This window comes from Propithecus coquereli, unplaced genomic scaffold, assembly GCF_000956105.1.
Source record: "Propithecus coquereli isolate 6110/MARCELLA unplaced genomic scaffold, Pcoq_1.0 Scaffold243, whole genome shotgun sequence".
Taxonomy (NCBI): domain Eukaryota; kingdom Metazoa; phylum Chordata; class Mammalia; order Primates; family Indriidae; genus Propithecus; species Propithecus coquereli.
The window spans coordinates 3,645,451-3,662,905 of record NW_012147986.1 but is presented as its reverse complement, the minus strand read 5'-3'; the positions used below and the strand labels follow the sequence as shown (position 1 = coordinate 3,662,905).

The following is a 17,455-nucleotide window of genomic DNA, read 5'->3' as shown; positions in this document are numbered from 1 at the left end:
AGGCGAACCATTTCTACACTGTATTTTTTTTTTTTAAGAAAAGGGTGGATTTTAATCTTTATTTACAGGACACTGAAAGATATGAAATTTCACATAGGAATAAGAACCCCTTCAGAGGACAGGCTTCATACAGTATGTACAGTTTGGAACTGTTCAAGTATAGTTTTATCGTAAAAAGTGCTACCATAACAAACCACATTTAAAAAGAGTTCTTAGTAGAAAAATAGTAAGACCAACTTATACCAAACAGTACACGACAACTTTATGCCTTGACTGAATAATCTAAAAGTTAAAGGTCCCAGGATTCCCATCCTGAACTTGGAAGGTATAGCCTTCAGAGGTAGTTTCTGGCACTACATTTTGATCTTCCTCTTCCTCTACAGAGAAATACTTCTCTATCAAGTTTAATGAAGCCTTGTACACAGACTTATTTTCATGGTTTTGAAAAGCTTCAATTTTGTCCAAGCCTCCACATTCTTCAATCACTATACTAAGTTTCTCAGTTTCACCTAGTTTCTCAGCAGCCTAAAGGATATTTGAAATGGCATCCAGAATAACCAGAATAATTTTGGTATCTTTCGCAGTTAAGAGGGTCGTCAATGGTTTTATTATGCCACAATGAACAAGGTATACAATCTGTTCAACTGTTCCACCACTTGTATAGTTGGTCACAGCCCATACAGCTTCCTTTTGTGTCTTAAAGTCTGCCTTAGAGAGAACACCAATGAGGAATGGGACTAATCCATGATTCACAACTTGCTGTATCTGGTCCTGACGGCCAGCTGTGATATTTGACATCATCCATGTAGCTTCCTTCTGAATATTGGTTTTGGGGTTGGTCAGCAGGCTGGGAAGGATGGCAAGTGCTCCTGCATCAATCACAACCTGAGTCTGTTCATCTGTCCCAATGACAATATTCCCTATGGCTCTTAGTGCAGGAGTCACAGTTGGCAATTCAGTAGCTCCTAGAAGCTTCACAAGTTGGGGCACAACTCCTGTTTTTACAACCATTTCAATCCTTTCATTTGGACCATCAGTAAGGTAGGAAATAGCCCAGCAGGTATCTGCTAATATCTCTGGATCATCGTGATGCAGGAGACGAACTAATGTAGAAAGAATCTGTTCAACAGCATCTAATGGTGGTGCAGAATTCTTGTCGCGACAAAGGTTTGAAAGTGTCCAGGTAAGATTACGTAAGTAACCATATGCTAAAGATGACATGTCAGGAACAGCCACAAGAGCCAACAGTGGGTCAACTGCACCATACTTGATAACCAAGTCTCGGAAAACTGAACCATCACCTGCAATGTTTCCTAGAGCCCATACAGCTTGTTCACTGATGTGAGGATGGGGAAATGCCAACAGAGAAATGAATGCTGGGATAGCACCTCCATCTACCATGGCCTTCATCTGTTCTGATGTCCCAGAAGCAATGTTAGTGAGCGCCCAAGCAGATTCAAACTGAATGGGACTACAATCAGTTTTGCCCAAGAAGGACACAAATTTTGGGATCAAATCAGCCAGGATTATGTTGTCTATGGGGGGCTGTTTTTCTCTAGAAAGTAGTTTCCTGGCAGCTTGAGTAGCTTGGAGCTGGCTTTCCACATTGGTCCTATTTATGCCTTTGACAATGAAATCAACAGACCAATTTACAGTGCCCTGGTTGTTGTGGTTTTCCTGCAGTGGAGAAGTAGCATCATCAGGAAACAAGCTTACATTTCTCCTTTTCAGCATCTGGTCATCCTTCTTAGCTTTTCTCAATTCCACATTAACTTCTATTCGGCGCCACCTCATTTCTGTACTGTCTTTTCCCTTGTTATTGAATCTGTTAAGTCGGGCAGCTGGTGAATTAGCATTCTCGTTGGTGGACATGGTTATGAGACAAAAGGAGAAAGCTGCACAGCAAGCTCAAGTTTCCACAGGAGGCGGTGCGGGAACTCAAGAGCCTGTGAGTCAGCTGCCCTAGAAACTTCCATAGGAGCTGAGCCTGAAGACCGTGTTCATTTCTACACTATATTTTTATGTGTGATGAAAAATAGATTCTTTTTGACAATCGCAGGCATTTGGCACAATGGTTAGATAAAGTTGAAGTGCCAAAACACAGTCCAAAACCAAATATTCATCAAAAAAAGCTAATGGTGTCAGTTTGGTGGTCCAGCGCTGGTTCTTATCCACTCCAGCTTCATGAAACCTGGTCAATCGATTACAGCAGATGTCTACTGCAACCAATTGGACAAAATGATGAGGATGCTTGCAATTAAGCAGCCGAGATTGGTCAATAGAGACAGGCCAATACTCTTGCAATACAATGCTTGACCACGTGTCACACAAACAATGCTACTCAAACTACAGGAGCTGGACTTGGAAACTCTCTGTCTTCAAGACCTTGCACCACTGACTATCACTTCTTCCAGGCATTGGTTTACTTCTTGCAAGGAAAAATATTCAATTCGCAACAAGCTGTGGAAAACGCCTTTTATGATTTCATTGCCACTTACTCTCCAGGCTTCTTTGCTGCTGGCATAAACAAGCTACTGTTAAGATGGCAAAACTGTATTGATAGTTTAGGTGCATACTTTGATTAACTGTACTGCTTCTTGTTTGAGATATAACAAACTACATGTTTGATTTGAAATCGGACATTTCATATTTAATGACCTAATAGCTGGCCAACAGCAGAAGCAAAATCAAGAAAGCTCTGCTACAAGGAAGGAGAAAAGGGACAAGGAGCTTAAATTCCAACAGGCATGAGGGCAAGTCCAAGGTCTTGCCTCAGGAAAGCAGCTGCCTAATCACCTCTAGGTAAAATAATAGGCACGTGGCTCTTAGTGAACTGTAAAAGTCGACAAGACATGAAGTTGGTCAATCTTCGCCCAACGTGTTCAATTCAATACCTAGGGCACTATATTGTTCAGTATAGTTGCCTCAGTTTTATAATTAAATTCCATGGGAAAACTGGATTCCCTTTATAGCAACTGCGTTAGCTTTGTCTGAATGCTCCCTGGCAGGTAAAGCAAGGGGCATCTATATTCATTTAAACAGGTGATTAACACCCCAGGAAATCGAAATGGCAATTTCATGATGTTTATCTCCCTTAAAAAGCACCACTCACATACCTGTACATTTGGAATTGGGCATTCTTTCTTGAGTAGTTTAAATGAGAAGTAGGAGACCTGGTAAATATCTGGCCTTTTGTCGGGGTCTGGTTCCAACATATACCCTAAAACAAACATGTGAAGTTAATAATATCCCAACAGTTATTACATTAGCTAGGAAGCATAATTTCTATCTCTACTACCAAAATTTTGTTGTTTTTACATTTTTATTTCTCATAAAAGTCAGGTAGTACAATTAACCTTTCCCTCCCCTCTCAGAGAAGCTCTAGCTTTCCTGAAATATTTACTATCCACAAGAAAGTAAAGTATTTGCATTGTATCAAAGATACTTGAAGTTCATATTCTGTGCCCTGCACAACAGCAACTCAAGCTCTCAGTGTGAAAGTTACCACCTTCACATTCTGATACCTAGGTTACATGATCTTACTTCTGGCTTTCTTGGTTCATACTATCTTACTAAACAAATGACTATTCTTGATAATTATAACCAAAACCCAAACTTCATGAATTTACTTATTATTCTTTTATTGGAGATATTAGCCGGTTTCCAGTTTAAAAGAAATTATCAAGTAACACATACATATCACTTTTATGGTGATCTATAGATCACCTGTCTATTTCCAGGTTCTTTAAGCTTCTGCCTCTCTGAAGCTGGCAAAATCCTCAGGAAAAAAATCTTTAAGAAGACACACAAACGTATGCCTATACATATAAACAACAATGCCTGGCCGTTTATTGCTTAAGTAATAAAATGAATGATTTGGACACTAAGTTCAGAAAAATCAGTGAGGCTGCAATCTTGTGAAGGCCTTGCAGAAGACACAGGACTTGAAGTGGTTCTTGAAGGCAGGACAGAATTTAGTTAGTCAGGGAAAACAGAGAAAAAGACATTCCGAGTGAGAGAACAGTCTGAACAAAGAAGGATTTGGAGAAAGATGAGAATGCTCTGCTGCAAGGAAACAGAGGAGCCAGGAGGCAGGGTAGAGAGAAGGTTGGGTGGGTGGGATAGAAACAGTATATGAAAGATCTTAAATGCCACACTAAGAATCTGGGCCCTACTGTGGGACCACTGGCAAGCTGCTGAAGTCTCCTAAACAAGGACATGAGAGGGTGACGTTTTATAAGATGAATCTTTTGGTGAGGGTATGTTGGATAGATTGAAGAGAAAGGAGAGAAGGTGGTGGCCAGTCCAGGCATGAGCTGACAGAGTCTATACTAAATAGACTCTGTATATATAGAGAGTATATACTATGATGACAGTGATGAGAGTAGAAAGAATGTAATGAAAACAATAGAAACTCCAAAACAAACAAACAACATACAGCTGAGGAAATGACCAATTCTTCCCTCTCTCTTGCTAGCCAGATCCAAAAAAATCTTAAATTTCATTCATCCAAGCTTGAATGGTGATACTACTGGAAGAAACTGAAAAAAGGAGCAGGGACCTTGTATCGGGGATAAAAAGAAGCGGGGGCAATGATGATAAATTTAATTTTAGACCTGTGAGTTTAGGGTGATGGTGAAACTGTCAAATAGTTTGCAAACTGAAACAGTTTGGGAAAGATGTCAGTGTTATGGACAGTCATAAAGAGTTGTTTTTTCCAATATGAATGTATTGCACAAATGTTAAAAAAAAATTAGCAAAAAATTCTACCAGTCTAACATCAAAATGGCCATTTTCCCATATTCCCTGCCAATCTCATTTACATAGCTGCAATTCTAATATAGATATAATGCTTTACCTCTGAAAACAATCCAACAATCATTAAATGCCATACTCCATTCCTTTAAATACCCTTCCCTTTTTTGGTCAATAAATGGTAGAGGCTGATAGATAAAACTGGCACAATGGAATGGGTAGTCACTTAAAAGCTGTAACTAGGTTAACCTGGGTAAGTTACCTATATTTTCTCAGCTTCAGTTGCCTTGTTTGCATAATGGGGATAATTATACTTAATATATAAAGGGTTTTAAGAATTAAATGAGATATAAGCAGGCCCTCCACAAATGTCAGATGTTCCATCCACATTTGCTGCTTCTATTTTTTCAGTGTATCCCTATCCAGGACCCAAAGTGGGTTGCTCAGGATTTATAATCCATAATGGCTAAAACTTAGATACCAAGTGTCTTGACCAACATGAGAAGATAACAAAAATATCTGTTTGTTTAGCATTTTAGTACAGGGGCTTGTGCAAAGACTACTTATTCTACCATCTGGTTAATGAATGTTAGTACATATGCTTGCTACGATGATACAAAAGAGTGGGGAATCTTAGGACTATTTTCAACAAAGCATTAAGTTTAGATGCTTGTTATTAAAACCCAGTGATTAACCTAAATGAGAGGAAAAACCTGGTTCCGTGGAGTTATATAGTCTTAATTATGTATTCACTCCAGTCAATGCACTGCAATCATTTTCATTTGAGTTACTTCCAGTTTTGCAAAGATGAATTTCTTATCACTTGATATGAGTCAGCTGGACTCCTTTGGTACCAGAGCTTTCATAGAGACTGCAAAAGAACACAGCCGTACTATACTGCTTAAAGCACAGTTGGGATTTCTGCTTGGACAGCAGGCTCAGGTGTGATACTGAGTTTAGATTTCTAGCAAAAAGGCCCACTGCTCTAATTAGACATTGTTACATTATCTTTGCATTTCCAACCATTATCAACTGATTATCTTTGCATCCAACCTACTACTCCTGGAATCTCATCCTTTATCCTCTGATTCATTCCTAGTGATTAGAGATAAAAAATATGAAACTAAAAACTTGAAATACTTACTAATTAGGCAATGCATGTCTTGAGAATACCGAGAGTTATCAGGAATTGTGAAGTTTCCATCACAAATTGCCACCTGACTCTCCCCAAATGGCAAAGTGAAGTAGCATAGCTTATACAACAAACATCCAAGAGCCTAAAAAAATAAAGATAGCAGTTTGCTACTAGTGCTTTATTTGCCATGACTATAAATGGATCTAATGAGAGATACTGGTACCATCCATATTTATTAGCAGATATAAAAAGTATATACCACTAATCTATTAGAACCCAATGCCACTGTTTAGCAGCTGAGTTACATTGTTTCTACCATTATTATCAAATTATGGTCCAGTAAAGAGCAAATATTTTACTTGTTTTACTCTTAAGAACTAGTAACATATATGTGAAAAACATTTGAATAATTTTCAGAGCTTGCAAGTAATTTTCTTTATGCTTTAAGAAGCAGTGACTGGTCCCCTCACAACAAGAACAACCTTGAGGGATAAAGAGACAATGATATGGTACAGCAGCCACTGTGCTTTAGCACTATCTGCATTAAACTGGGAGTTCATAATCAAGACTACTGATATCTGAGGTGTGCATAGGTTACTTGATACCTACCCAAATGTCTGCCTTCGTAGTGATGATTTTGCCACTGTACAGGTTGACCATTTCTGGTGCTCGATAGGACAGCGTTGTGTATCTACAATCAAGAGATTCATTTTTTGTTAAATATGTCAAGGCTATAATTAAACACCAGGAGCAGCAGAAATACTTTTTTTTCTTTTACATTAAAAGAATCCCTGGGAAAAATCTATAGAAGAGAGTATGAAATATTAGTGCAGATAAAATGAAAGGCTGTCCTTGGTACAATCATATCATCACACCATGGCCCTCCAGCAGCAGTCCTTCTAGTCTAAGAATATGTGGGGACCCAGACACTAATGCACTAAATAAACTCTAAAAGCAATTTTTCTTGGGTCCTCAAATGATGACATCTTATCCTATAAATTCTTGCTATCTGAAACTATGTTTTGTTGATTTGTTTTCAAAAATAATAAACCCTTTAAATGTGGCTCAATACAGAGACGCAATAGTGGCTGGGATATTCTGGAGAACAGCAGAAAGTGGGCCCTGGCTAGAGAGAGAGAGGGAGAGAGAGGGAGAGAGAGAGAGAGAGAGAGAGAGAGAGAGAGAGTGTGTGTGAGTGTGTGTGTGTGTGTGTGTGTGTGTGTGTGTGTAAAATCAAGAGCCCTTCATCTTTGCTCCTGGAATAGGGCTGAAACAACAGTTACCCTCTTATCTCTGGCTCAAGAAAAAAGTAGTATAAGCATATCCTCAAAGTGAGCGTCTTGGAGTTACCAAGCATGTAATTTGTACTGCTTGAGTCTCTAGATCACAGATGGGACTGGTTTAGGCATCCATCAGGGCCATGAACCAGAAGTCTTCATGCCCCAGGCTTAGTTGCCCGGAGTGATGCATGGAAGGACAGGGAGGATCAGAATGTAAGTGTGCAGGCTGGACTACTGATTTATTACTAGTAATAGTGAGTGCTGTTGCCTGTGAAAAATCCAACACTGTGGACACGGGGCGGGGGGAATGGGTCAGCTTTTTCTGGAGTAACAAATCTAAAGAAGCTTTGTCTTATGGAAGTCGGTGATTAAATATCTGCAGAGACTTCAATAACCCTACTCACCATTAATTCTACAAAGACTGTGTTATGAGCAAAAAGGAAGCAGTAATTTAGGGTTCAGTAAAAAGCACATTTGTTTGACTGATAATGTCCTGGTTGTCACGATCACACTTAAAAACACCATAGTACTTTTATGTTGTGTGCACTACTTGGCTTTTTATGGGATATGTGACATCATAAATCAAAATCTCTAAGTACAATGACCACAGGACCATTGACAAAGTGCTCTAAGATTCCTTCCCTTTACTCTACTGATGAATGCTTGTGAACTGTCCCTCTCCCCCCACCATCCTTCACTTGAAATCAAACAACCCAATCATGAACACAAGGTTCTGAGACAGAGGACAACTTTCTAGCACCATTCTCTTCCCACCCCGACCTTCTCGTCCACAAGCTGAAAGTAAAGTTGCTTATCTGATAATGTATAAAACTCCAAGAAAGGAATAAAAAGCTTACTTCTTAATCTCATCTTCTACTGCATTGACTCCCTCAGTTTGTGGATTCTGAAATTTGTTGGTGGCACTTCCAAAGTCACACAGGACATAGTGGCCTCGGTCATGCAAGAGGATATTTTCAACCTGAAAAAGATTCCCCAATCACCCATTCCAAGATACCATTTAGTAATGCATGTGAAAATTTGGTTTCATAGTCATCTAAATAAAATGCTTTATTTCTGGCAATCTCATTAATGTACACAGGAGAGTTATTTCCCTCCAAGTATCTCAACAGGGGTCATCCAAGTAGAATGAAAGGAGAGGCACAATAACAAAGAAAAGAGGGTGGGGAGGGCAAAAAGAGGAAACTCCATAGTAGAGGAAGCAAGAGTCCCATTTTTCTAAATTTCCAGCCACATTTCTCACCTCTGCAGAAAGAGGCCTCATGTTTTCAAGCCTCTGTACCTTTGTTCTTGCTCTTGTTTCAGGCTAGGATGCTCTCCACGATCCCCACCTCTTTATTCAACTATCAAAATCCCATTTCAAACCCCAGTGCAAATGCCACATCCTTTTTGAAGCCTTCCCAGGCCCCCACTCAGACAAATGTTACTCCTTCCCTATTTTCCTTCAGTGTTTCAATTCTTCCATGATGTCAAGTTACTCCATGTGGACCTTATAAGTACATAAATCAATGTCTTTACTATACCAAGTTAGGATATTCAGAATTAATAAGTTTTATATTTTAGTTACTTCTAAAAGAGATAAAATGCCTGGGGATGAACAGGCAGTTTTCCTATTAAAGTATTACCCTTATTTCTTAATAAATGAATTCTTTCAACAGCGAGTCAGGAGTTCTAAGTAGCAGGGAGCATAAAAAGATGAATGCCTAGAGAAATCCCTGGTATCAAAGGACTCTACCAATAAAATCACAACTCCAAAACAGCAGGCACTGTGTACTCAAGGTGTACTGATTAGTTTTTGGTCTAGGTGAACTGAGCTGACTAGTATGCTGGAGGACAGACCTGGCTATGCGTGGGCAGTAAAATGGCAGCCAAAAAATCTTGTTAGGCCAATAAGACTGTAGTCTCCATGGTCTTTCGTCTTCAGTCTTCCAAAGACTGACTACCTTTGGAAAACAAAGGCAAGAGTAGACTATAAGCTTCTTAAAGACAATCATCATCTTGTAATCATATTGGTAGTCTTCTCTACTCAGTGCTCGGTACAGCAAATGCTTGTTGAATGGAAAAAGCCAAAAAACAGAAACACTGTGTGTGTGTATGTACATGCGTGTGCGTGTGTGTGCACACTGCTCTGTCAGGAGCAAAAGGGAACCCACCAAATACCGAGGCCCTACTACTGTACTACTATTGGCTCTTTTAAAAATATCTGGCCAATTATAATGGTTGCGAATTCCTATACTTGTTTCTACACTTTCTTTTCATTCTTCTAAAAATTACATTAAGTATATTTTATAGTCTGTATCTGCTAATTCCAATATCTGAAGTCTTTGCCATCTGATTCTTCAGTTTATTGTTTCTTATTCCTACTGAACCTCACTCATGGTATTGCTGTTGTGAGGGGCTGGGTTTTGTTGTTGTTTTTAATTCATTCCTTGGAACTCCATCTGTAGGAAGTGTTTGAGACTAGGGTTTAAAGTCTATTATTCTTCCAGAGAGAATATGCTGGTGCACCTGGGGGTATTACAAACCTGGAATCACTTGAATCCAAAATTCAGACCTTGGGATTTTTCAGCCACGTAGATAGCATGAACTATGGCCATCCACCTGCATAGATAAGCTCTTATGATCAAGAATTCTTAATCATAGAATTATGAATTAAGAATGATTAGGAGAGATTTGTTCCCTTGAGATAAGGCTGGGGCAGGCAAATATTTCTACCATCTACAGCTTTTGATACAGCTCATCAGTTTAATCTGTTTACACAAAGTGAAACAGCCAAGCTTTCCTAAGCATATACTCACTTTAGAAATTTAAAATAATTCCAACTAAGCAACACTAATGATTTCAATCTAATTTAGAGGTTGCAAAAATAACAGCCATCATTCACCACCCCACTACATTGTCATAATAACAATATTATTATTATCTCCATCTTACAGATGGAGAAAGTGAGGCTCAGAGTGATCAAGTCACTTGCTAAATGTCACACAGCTAATAAGTGGTAGAACTGGGAAGTGAACCTAAGCAATCTAATACTAGAAAAGGACAGGCAGTTACATTTCAGCCAAGGCAGGAAGCAGGTTAAAAGCAGAGCAATTATTCAAGGCCCCATCCTTACCCTTCAATGAGGATAGGGGTGATGATACTTGCCCAATGCATTGCATACAAGCTTAAGGACGGGGCTTCCTTAGTTCTTTATGTTCAGAAATGCCCCTATAATAGAAAGCTAGTCAATAAGGAACTAAGTGTTTAAACACTAGCCAGGCTGATTTGTTCAATGTCTCCTGAGCATTTCTTATAATGCCTAATATGTCCTATTATTCAACTGCTCACTCTCCACTATTCAATTTCCAGCTACTATTCAAGACCTTGCTCAAGTCCTTACTCCTCAGTAAAACCTTCCATAACCACCCCAAAAAACCTACAGAATTTATTGTCAATAGGATGAGTCAGCAAAGGCCTTCAGGCCAAATCAAGCTATGCCCATTGGTTACTTATCCTACAGTTTATGGCTGCTTTTGAGCCCTGACAGAAGAGTTGAGCAGCTGCAACAGAAACTATATGGCTGACAACACTAAACTTTTTACTATTTGGCCCTTTGCAGAAAAATTTTGCCAATCTTTTGTCTGTAATAATCACTGATAACCATTTAGAATTTGGCAACATTTTTTTCACTGTGGGTTGGAATTTAACTTCTTACATATGCTCTCTTTCCCAAACAGAGTCAAAATCTTTGAGGGCAGGATACTGTATTAATATTATGCCTGTGTATCCCCCACAACAGCTAGTCCAGTACTGTACACACACACCAGGGACCCTTAAATGTTGCTGATGAAATCACTGATTCAGCATCATTCAGCAACAATCTTCCTCCCTGGCCTCCTGCACCTTGCAGAGCTCATGTGAAACAAGCTTCTCTTATTGTGTATGTGCACTCCCCTTCCGAGTCAGTTTCTATACTTCTAATGCTGGAATGTACATCTAGGAAACTGAAAAGTTAATTCAAATCAAAATACAAACAAGATAGTTGTAGGGGCCAAAATCATTACTGGGAGAGGAAGGAGGAGTAAGGAGACAAAGGACAGAATAAAGATGAAGCACACTGTTGGCCTGATAAGAACAATAATCCCTGCTCTGGCTACTGTGCAAGTTTGTTGGGAGAATCAAACAAGATTATGAAGGTGAAATCACTTGGCAGCAGCCACCTTAGCAATTGCTGCATTCTCCACCCCCTCTTAGCCTGTGCGTGTAACTTCTAACTTCTGTGAAAACCTCGAAGGCCAAACTGGTCACTGTTGCTGCCCTATGTCATCACCACCAATGGCAAAACACTTAACAGAGCACAGCGTGTGGCAATGACACTGGACTTGGGGGGCAGATCTCAGGGACTATTTTAGTTGTCTGACCTTGCCCAACTCTTTAAGCCTCTTCTGGCTTGTTTCTCATCTGCAAAGTGAGGCTGATAATATTTTCATCATTGTTATCAAGCAAGAAAGAGAATGTACGTGAAAGCAAACTATAAATCTCCCTATATACATGTAAGATGTTATTAACACACATTTATGAGTATGAATTCCTACTACATGCCAAGTAATTTTCTAGGTTTCAGGGAAAAGGCTGTGAACAAAACAAAGTCCACTCTTTCATGGAGCTTAGAATCCAATTGGGGATAATAATAAAACAATTATAATTGCCTGGCAGTGATAAATGTTATGAAATAAGTACAGGAGGTTAATATACGTCAGGTGCTGAGGAATGCCATTTCATATAGCATAGTCAGAGAAGGTCTCTGATGAGGGGAGCAGAGACCTGAATGAAGGAGGAGCAGTCATGGGCCATCTGGGGCAGTGGTCCCCAACCTTTCTGGCACCAGGGACCAGTTTCATGGAAGACAATTTTTCCCACGGGCCAGGGGTTGGGGGGCAGCAGAGCTCTGCAACCCAGTACTTAACAGGCTGTGACTGGGGGTTGGGGACGGCAGATATGGGGGATGAGCATTCTAAGTAGAGAACGGCCAGCAAAAGGCCCTGAGACGGGAGCCTGCTTGACGTGTCTGAGGCAGAGGCAGGCTGCTGTGGCTGGACCTGCAGTGTGCCTGGCACTGGTACTGCGGAGAAAGCTGAAAACATGGGACGGGACATACTACGGGCCAGCACAGCCAGGGAAAAGAAGGGGAGATAATGCAGGGCCTTGGAGGAAGCGGAGGCCTTGGAGGAAGTGAAGGATTTCAGGAGGCAGGAGTGATAGTAATTAATAATGATGATGATGATGATGATAACATCAGCAGCTAACAGCACTTACTAAGTGCCAGGCACTGCCCCATGCACTTTCACCTACCTAGAGTAGTCCATAGAATCCTTACAAAGTCTTCTTTTCCCCCTTAACAGACCAGAAAAAAGAGGCCAGAGAAGTTACCTAACTTGTCCGAGGTCACGAGGCTGACAGGGGAGGATTTGGGCTCAGGCCACCCGACGGCCAGGACCACAGCGTCACGCATTGCACTGATGTGCATTATGCAGCGAAGGCGCATGGACAGCTCAGACTGGCAAGAGAGGAGGGAGCAGAAGGGGAAAGGACCGGAGATGCAGACAGGGGGCAGACTGAGGAAGGCCACTCGGACGCCATTCAGCATTTCTAACAGGTCAGCAGCACATGAAAATAGTCATTTTAGGAAAGTTAGCTTGGCAAAAGAGAAGGGGGCCTAAGAGAAGGAAGACAAAGAGGGCAGGTGCAACGGTCCTGGTGTGAGGTGGCGAGGGCCAGGTCGAGGGAAAGGTGAGTAGGGATGGGTGGGTGGGGACAGATTAAATGGGATTAGGAAGGTAGAGAACCAACTGGACAGTTGTACACTATCTGGTGAAAACTTTGGAGAACTTGCATAGTAACTGTGTTTTGGTGAAGTCCCTTAGGATATAAGCCTAAAATTGGTTACTGCTTCTTCCAGACCTCAAATCTTTCAGCTCTTTGAGAGTACAATGTTGCTGACCTCATTCCCCAACCTATCAGCTTAAGAGGGCTATTTAAGTTGTCACTCCCAAGCTCTGCTTTAGCTAAAAGGTCTGGGAAGCCACCTCACACTGACCTCTTCGTCTCGATATTATTCCAATCAGGTATGACATTCAGCCATTTCAGTCACAGAATGTATTACCTAAACTTGCAGGAGTCGATGAATGCAGGTTTTCAAATCTGTGTTTCTAAAAATGGGACAAGAATCTTCATCCTATTGTACTTCATGAGATCAAAATCTCTTTTCTGACAAAAAGGAGACATCTATGACTTCTTCCACATGAATGTGCTTGTTAAGCTTTCACCTTTTCTTCCCCTTTCTTAAGAGTGCTTGGCCAAATTGCATGGCATGATACAAAAAATAAAATAAAATAAAGCAGAAAACCCCAAACGGGAGTTAAAAACCTTGGTCTTTGTTTTGGTTTGATCATTTAATTAGCCTTGTAGGTCGCAGCCTTTCTGTGCCGAGGTTTCCTCATTAATAAAGGAGAGGGTTAGCTTAGGTGACCTTCCCAGATCTGTGACCCCATGATCGGCAATAACGCTCTTTATCTTTCCTCAGAAATGAAAATTAAAGATGGGGAAAATAATTAAAGGGTTAAAATAATGTATTTGAGGAGAGACAGTTAACATAAAACAGCACTTCTGTAACGGTTATCACTTAGAACATAAGCTGCTTAAGGACAGGGACCACTTCCAGTTATTTCCTGCATGTAATTGGAAAGACCATACGTGCGGTGGGCAGGGCCGGCGGCTTTCCTCGGTTCTGCACGAGAACGAGCAGCCCCACACACAGGGTGGCACTGGCTCAACATGGTCTGCGGCAAGCCTGGCCTGTGCTTCCTCCCACGTCCCACCAGCTGTGATGCACGGTGGCACCTCCTCACCAAACTGAAAGCCTGCTTGGAGAGAAGCAACTCGTACTTTCTCTGGCAAACAGGAGAATAGAGAACTTTTTGGCTAGTTCACTGCCAGGACTGCGGTGGCTGGTTCCAGCAGCGACCGGGAACTCAGAGTGGCTGAGGCCACCTGATGCAATGACAGAGCCAGGGTAAATGGAAGGTGCTTGGGGATTTTTCACTCAGACTTTGGGAAGCCAGACATGCAGCGGGCAACTGTAACTGCCCACCACACACACACTTGGAGAAATCAACATCTAACATGCTAATGAAAGCATCCAGATGGCACCGAGTGTTAAGACTGGGGGAGTTTTAGAAAGCTTCCATCAAGACAACCAGGAGTCAATGATTAAAGACAGCAACAAGGGGCCGGGTGCGGTGGCTCAGGCCTGTAATCCCAGCACTCTGGGAGGCCGAGGCGGGCGGATTGTTTGAGCTCTGGAGTTTGAAACCAGCCTGAGCAAGAGCGAGACCCCGTCTCTACTAAAATTAGAAAGAAATTAATTGGACAGCTAAAAATATATAGAAAAAATTAGCCGGGCATGGTGGTGCATGCCTGTAGTCCCAGCTACTTGGGAGGCTGAGGCAGAAGGATTGCTTGAGCCCAGGAGTCTGAGGTTGCTGTGAGCTAGGATGATGCCATGGCACTCTAGCCTGGGCAACACAGTGAGACTCTGTCTCAAAAAAAAAAAAAAGACAGCAACAAGGACTTCTCTGCAACAATCATGAGCGAGGCCTCCCAAGGCAGAGGAGAAAGGGAAACAGAGTCAGGCTCCTGAACCACAGTGGGCAAACTGGCAGCATACCTGATGGTCTTAAAACACAACCCCAGGGCCCAACGCCGTGCTCCCAGAACCATGCTGCCCCCCTCTTAGGGGCACTGAGGTGCAAAAGGTGAAGCACTGAGGGAGGCTGGGGAGTGAGCGTGGCAGCCTCTTGCCTATGCTGCTGCTCCACAATCTGCGGCTGGAACACCCTGCGGACTGTTCAGTGCAGTAAAGGAAGAATCTGGGCCCTGCCGCCTTCACCCTACTGCTCACCTACCAGTGTCCCCAGGCAAGCCACTGAGCAATGCTGACCACCACCTCCCAGCAGCACTGGGAATGTCACAGGGCAGTACCTGGAAGTATGTAAGCTGGGTAGGTATTATTTATTAGTAAAAAATGATTACCATTTGGGTTTCATTTAATCCAATAAGTGTTTAAATAGTTATTAATAAAATAAAGGAAGACACTGTTTAAGAACATGAGGACACTACTCTCTTAAAGGATCCTCAGTGGCCCTCTGCCTCCTCCCTTTGCTCTGACCTCTGAGCCCTTTCAGGCATTTACTGTGCCAGGGATGTGCTTAGAGACTGACACACTCTCGTGCAACCTCACCATGGCCCTAACAAAGCAGGCACTGTTACCTCCACTTCACAGATAAGCAAACCGAGGCTCAGAGAGGCTAGTGATTTGAGAAGCAAGCCAACGAGCCTGGAAGGAGAAGCTAGGGAGAACATGTGGTTGCAGTCGTCAAGGGACAGACAGTCGAAAAGGAGCCAGAGGCCATGGGGAAAATAAGACAGGAACTGGTCTGTGTCCTGTCCTTTGCACTTGGCAATGCAGAGGAAGCTGCCTGAGCTCATCTCTCATAGCATTTACAATTCTGTCGGTATCTGTCACACAGTGCTGCAGAATCAGAGTTCAAACATGAAATCTAACCCCGTTTGAAATGGAAGCGGGGTAAATGGGACTACAGAGAGCCCCAAGGTTATATGGGTTATAGGAGCAGTGGCCACCAGCCACACTTCGACCCTATTTCAGTGCCTCTCACAAACTCTTCTCCAAGGCAGGCAGCAGGGACAAAAATACATGCTAACGGGATTTAACCAAGAATTTCATTCATTGTTAAAGGCAACTAGGAATAAAGTGCCAATACAAATTCAGAGCAATGGCCTGCAGTCGCTCTAGCCTGGTCTGCAACCGGCCATGCGCCAGCCCTTACCTAACTCTTCATCCCCACACACCTTGCTGTTCCCCTTCTGTAGGCAGCCTTTTAGCTCTGCTCTTTGTCTGGAATGTTCTTCATGCTCTCTGTGACCACTCATATCCTATCGGTCTATCAAAATCCCACTTTTCCAGAAAATTCCAACCACCACTGTCTGATCCCGCTATCTGATCATATATTAAGCCCCTTTATTCTCTTCTCTTCATCACTTTCTTCCATAAAGTTTTGTATTTCACCTATTTCTGTTTTAAGTCTAAATATTTCATTGGTATCTTCTTACCAGCAATACTTTAAACATCTTGAGGGTAGGAATAATGTTACATCTGCACCATCCCCACAGAATTATGAACTTGTTCTATGCTAGGCTCATAACACAAATTCACTGAGATGGATTTTCCTTTTTCTACTCGAAAAAAAAAAAAAAGGGTTGACTGTGGGCAGAAGTACACTGGAGAAGGCTGTCTAAGGCTTTTGGAGGTATATACCTGTTTTCCTACAGGCTACCAGCCTCAGTACAGAAATGCTGGTATCTACCACTTCATACTCACTAGGATGGTTAAAATAAAAAAGGGCAATAACAAGTGTTGGTAAGGACGTGGGGAAATTGGAACGCTCATATATTGCCGATGGATGTAAAATAGCATAGCCACTTTGGAAAACAATTTGAATGTTCCCACAAAAGTTAAACATACTGCTGGGTACGGTGCCTCATGCCTATAATCCCAGCACTTTGGGAGGCCAAGATGGGAGGATCACTTAATTCCAGGAGTTCAAGACCATCCTGGACAATATAGCAAGACTTCATCTCCACAAAAAAAAAACCAAAAAACAAAAGAAAAGAGAAATTAGTCAGGTGTGGTGGCTTGTGCCGATAGTCTCAGCTACTCAGGAGGCTGAGGAGGGAAGATCCCTTGAGCCTAGGAGCTCGAGGCTGCAGTGAACTATGACTGAGCCACTGCACTCCAACCTGGGCAACAGAGTGAGACCCTGTCTCGAAACAATAACAAAAAAGTTAAATACAGAGTTACCATATGACCCAGCAATTCCACTCCCAGGTATATACCTAAGAGAATTCAAAACATATTCAAAAATTGGATGAATCTTCGTAGCAGCATTATTGTAATAGCCAAAAAGTAGAAACAACTCAAATGTCCATCAGTGAATGAATGGATAAACAAAATGTAGTATATCTATACAATGAAATATTATATAGCCATGAAAACAAAGTACAGATACATGCTACAACACAACATGAACTTTGAAAACATTATGCTAAGTGAAAGAAGCCAGATTCAAAAGGGCACATATTACATGATTCCATGTACATGAAAGGTCCAGAATGTGAAAATACAGACAGAAAGTGATTACTGGTTGCC

The 17,455-nt window shown here is 41.7% G+C and overlaps 2 protein-coding genes across 2 annotated transcripts in view; both read right to left on the bottom strand.

Annotated features, from left to right (window-relative positions):
• AAK1 (AP2 associated kinase 1) overlaps positions 1 to 17,455 on the bottom strand; it is a 75,638-nt gene that overhangs the window by 55,301 nt on the left and 2,882 nt on the right. Inside the window, exons 3-6 of the mRNA XM_012646469.1 lie at positions 8,028 to 8,149; positions 6,500 to 6,581; positions 5,900 to 6,032; positions 3,117 to 3,220 (exon numbers count right to left, since the gene is read on the bottom strand). Coding sequence (XP_012501923.1) covers positions 3,117 to 3,220; positions 5,900 to 6,032; positions 6,500 to 6,581; positions 8,028 to 8,149 — 441 coding nt within the window. The remainder of the gene's footprint in view (positions 1 to 3,116; positions 3,221 to 5,899; positions 6,033 to 6,499; positions 6,582 to 8,027; positions 8,150 to 17,455) is intronic.
• Positions 283 to 1,893, bottom strand: LOC105812100 (importin subunit alpha-1-like). Its single transcript, XM_012646470.1, is given in 1 exon segment — positions 283 to 1,893. A coding segment is annotated over 1 exon segment (1,590 nt). The 5' UTR covers positions 1,873 to 1,893.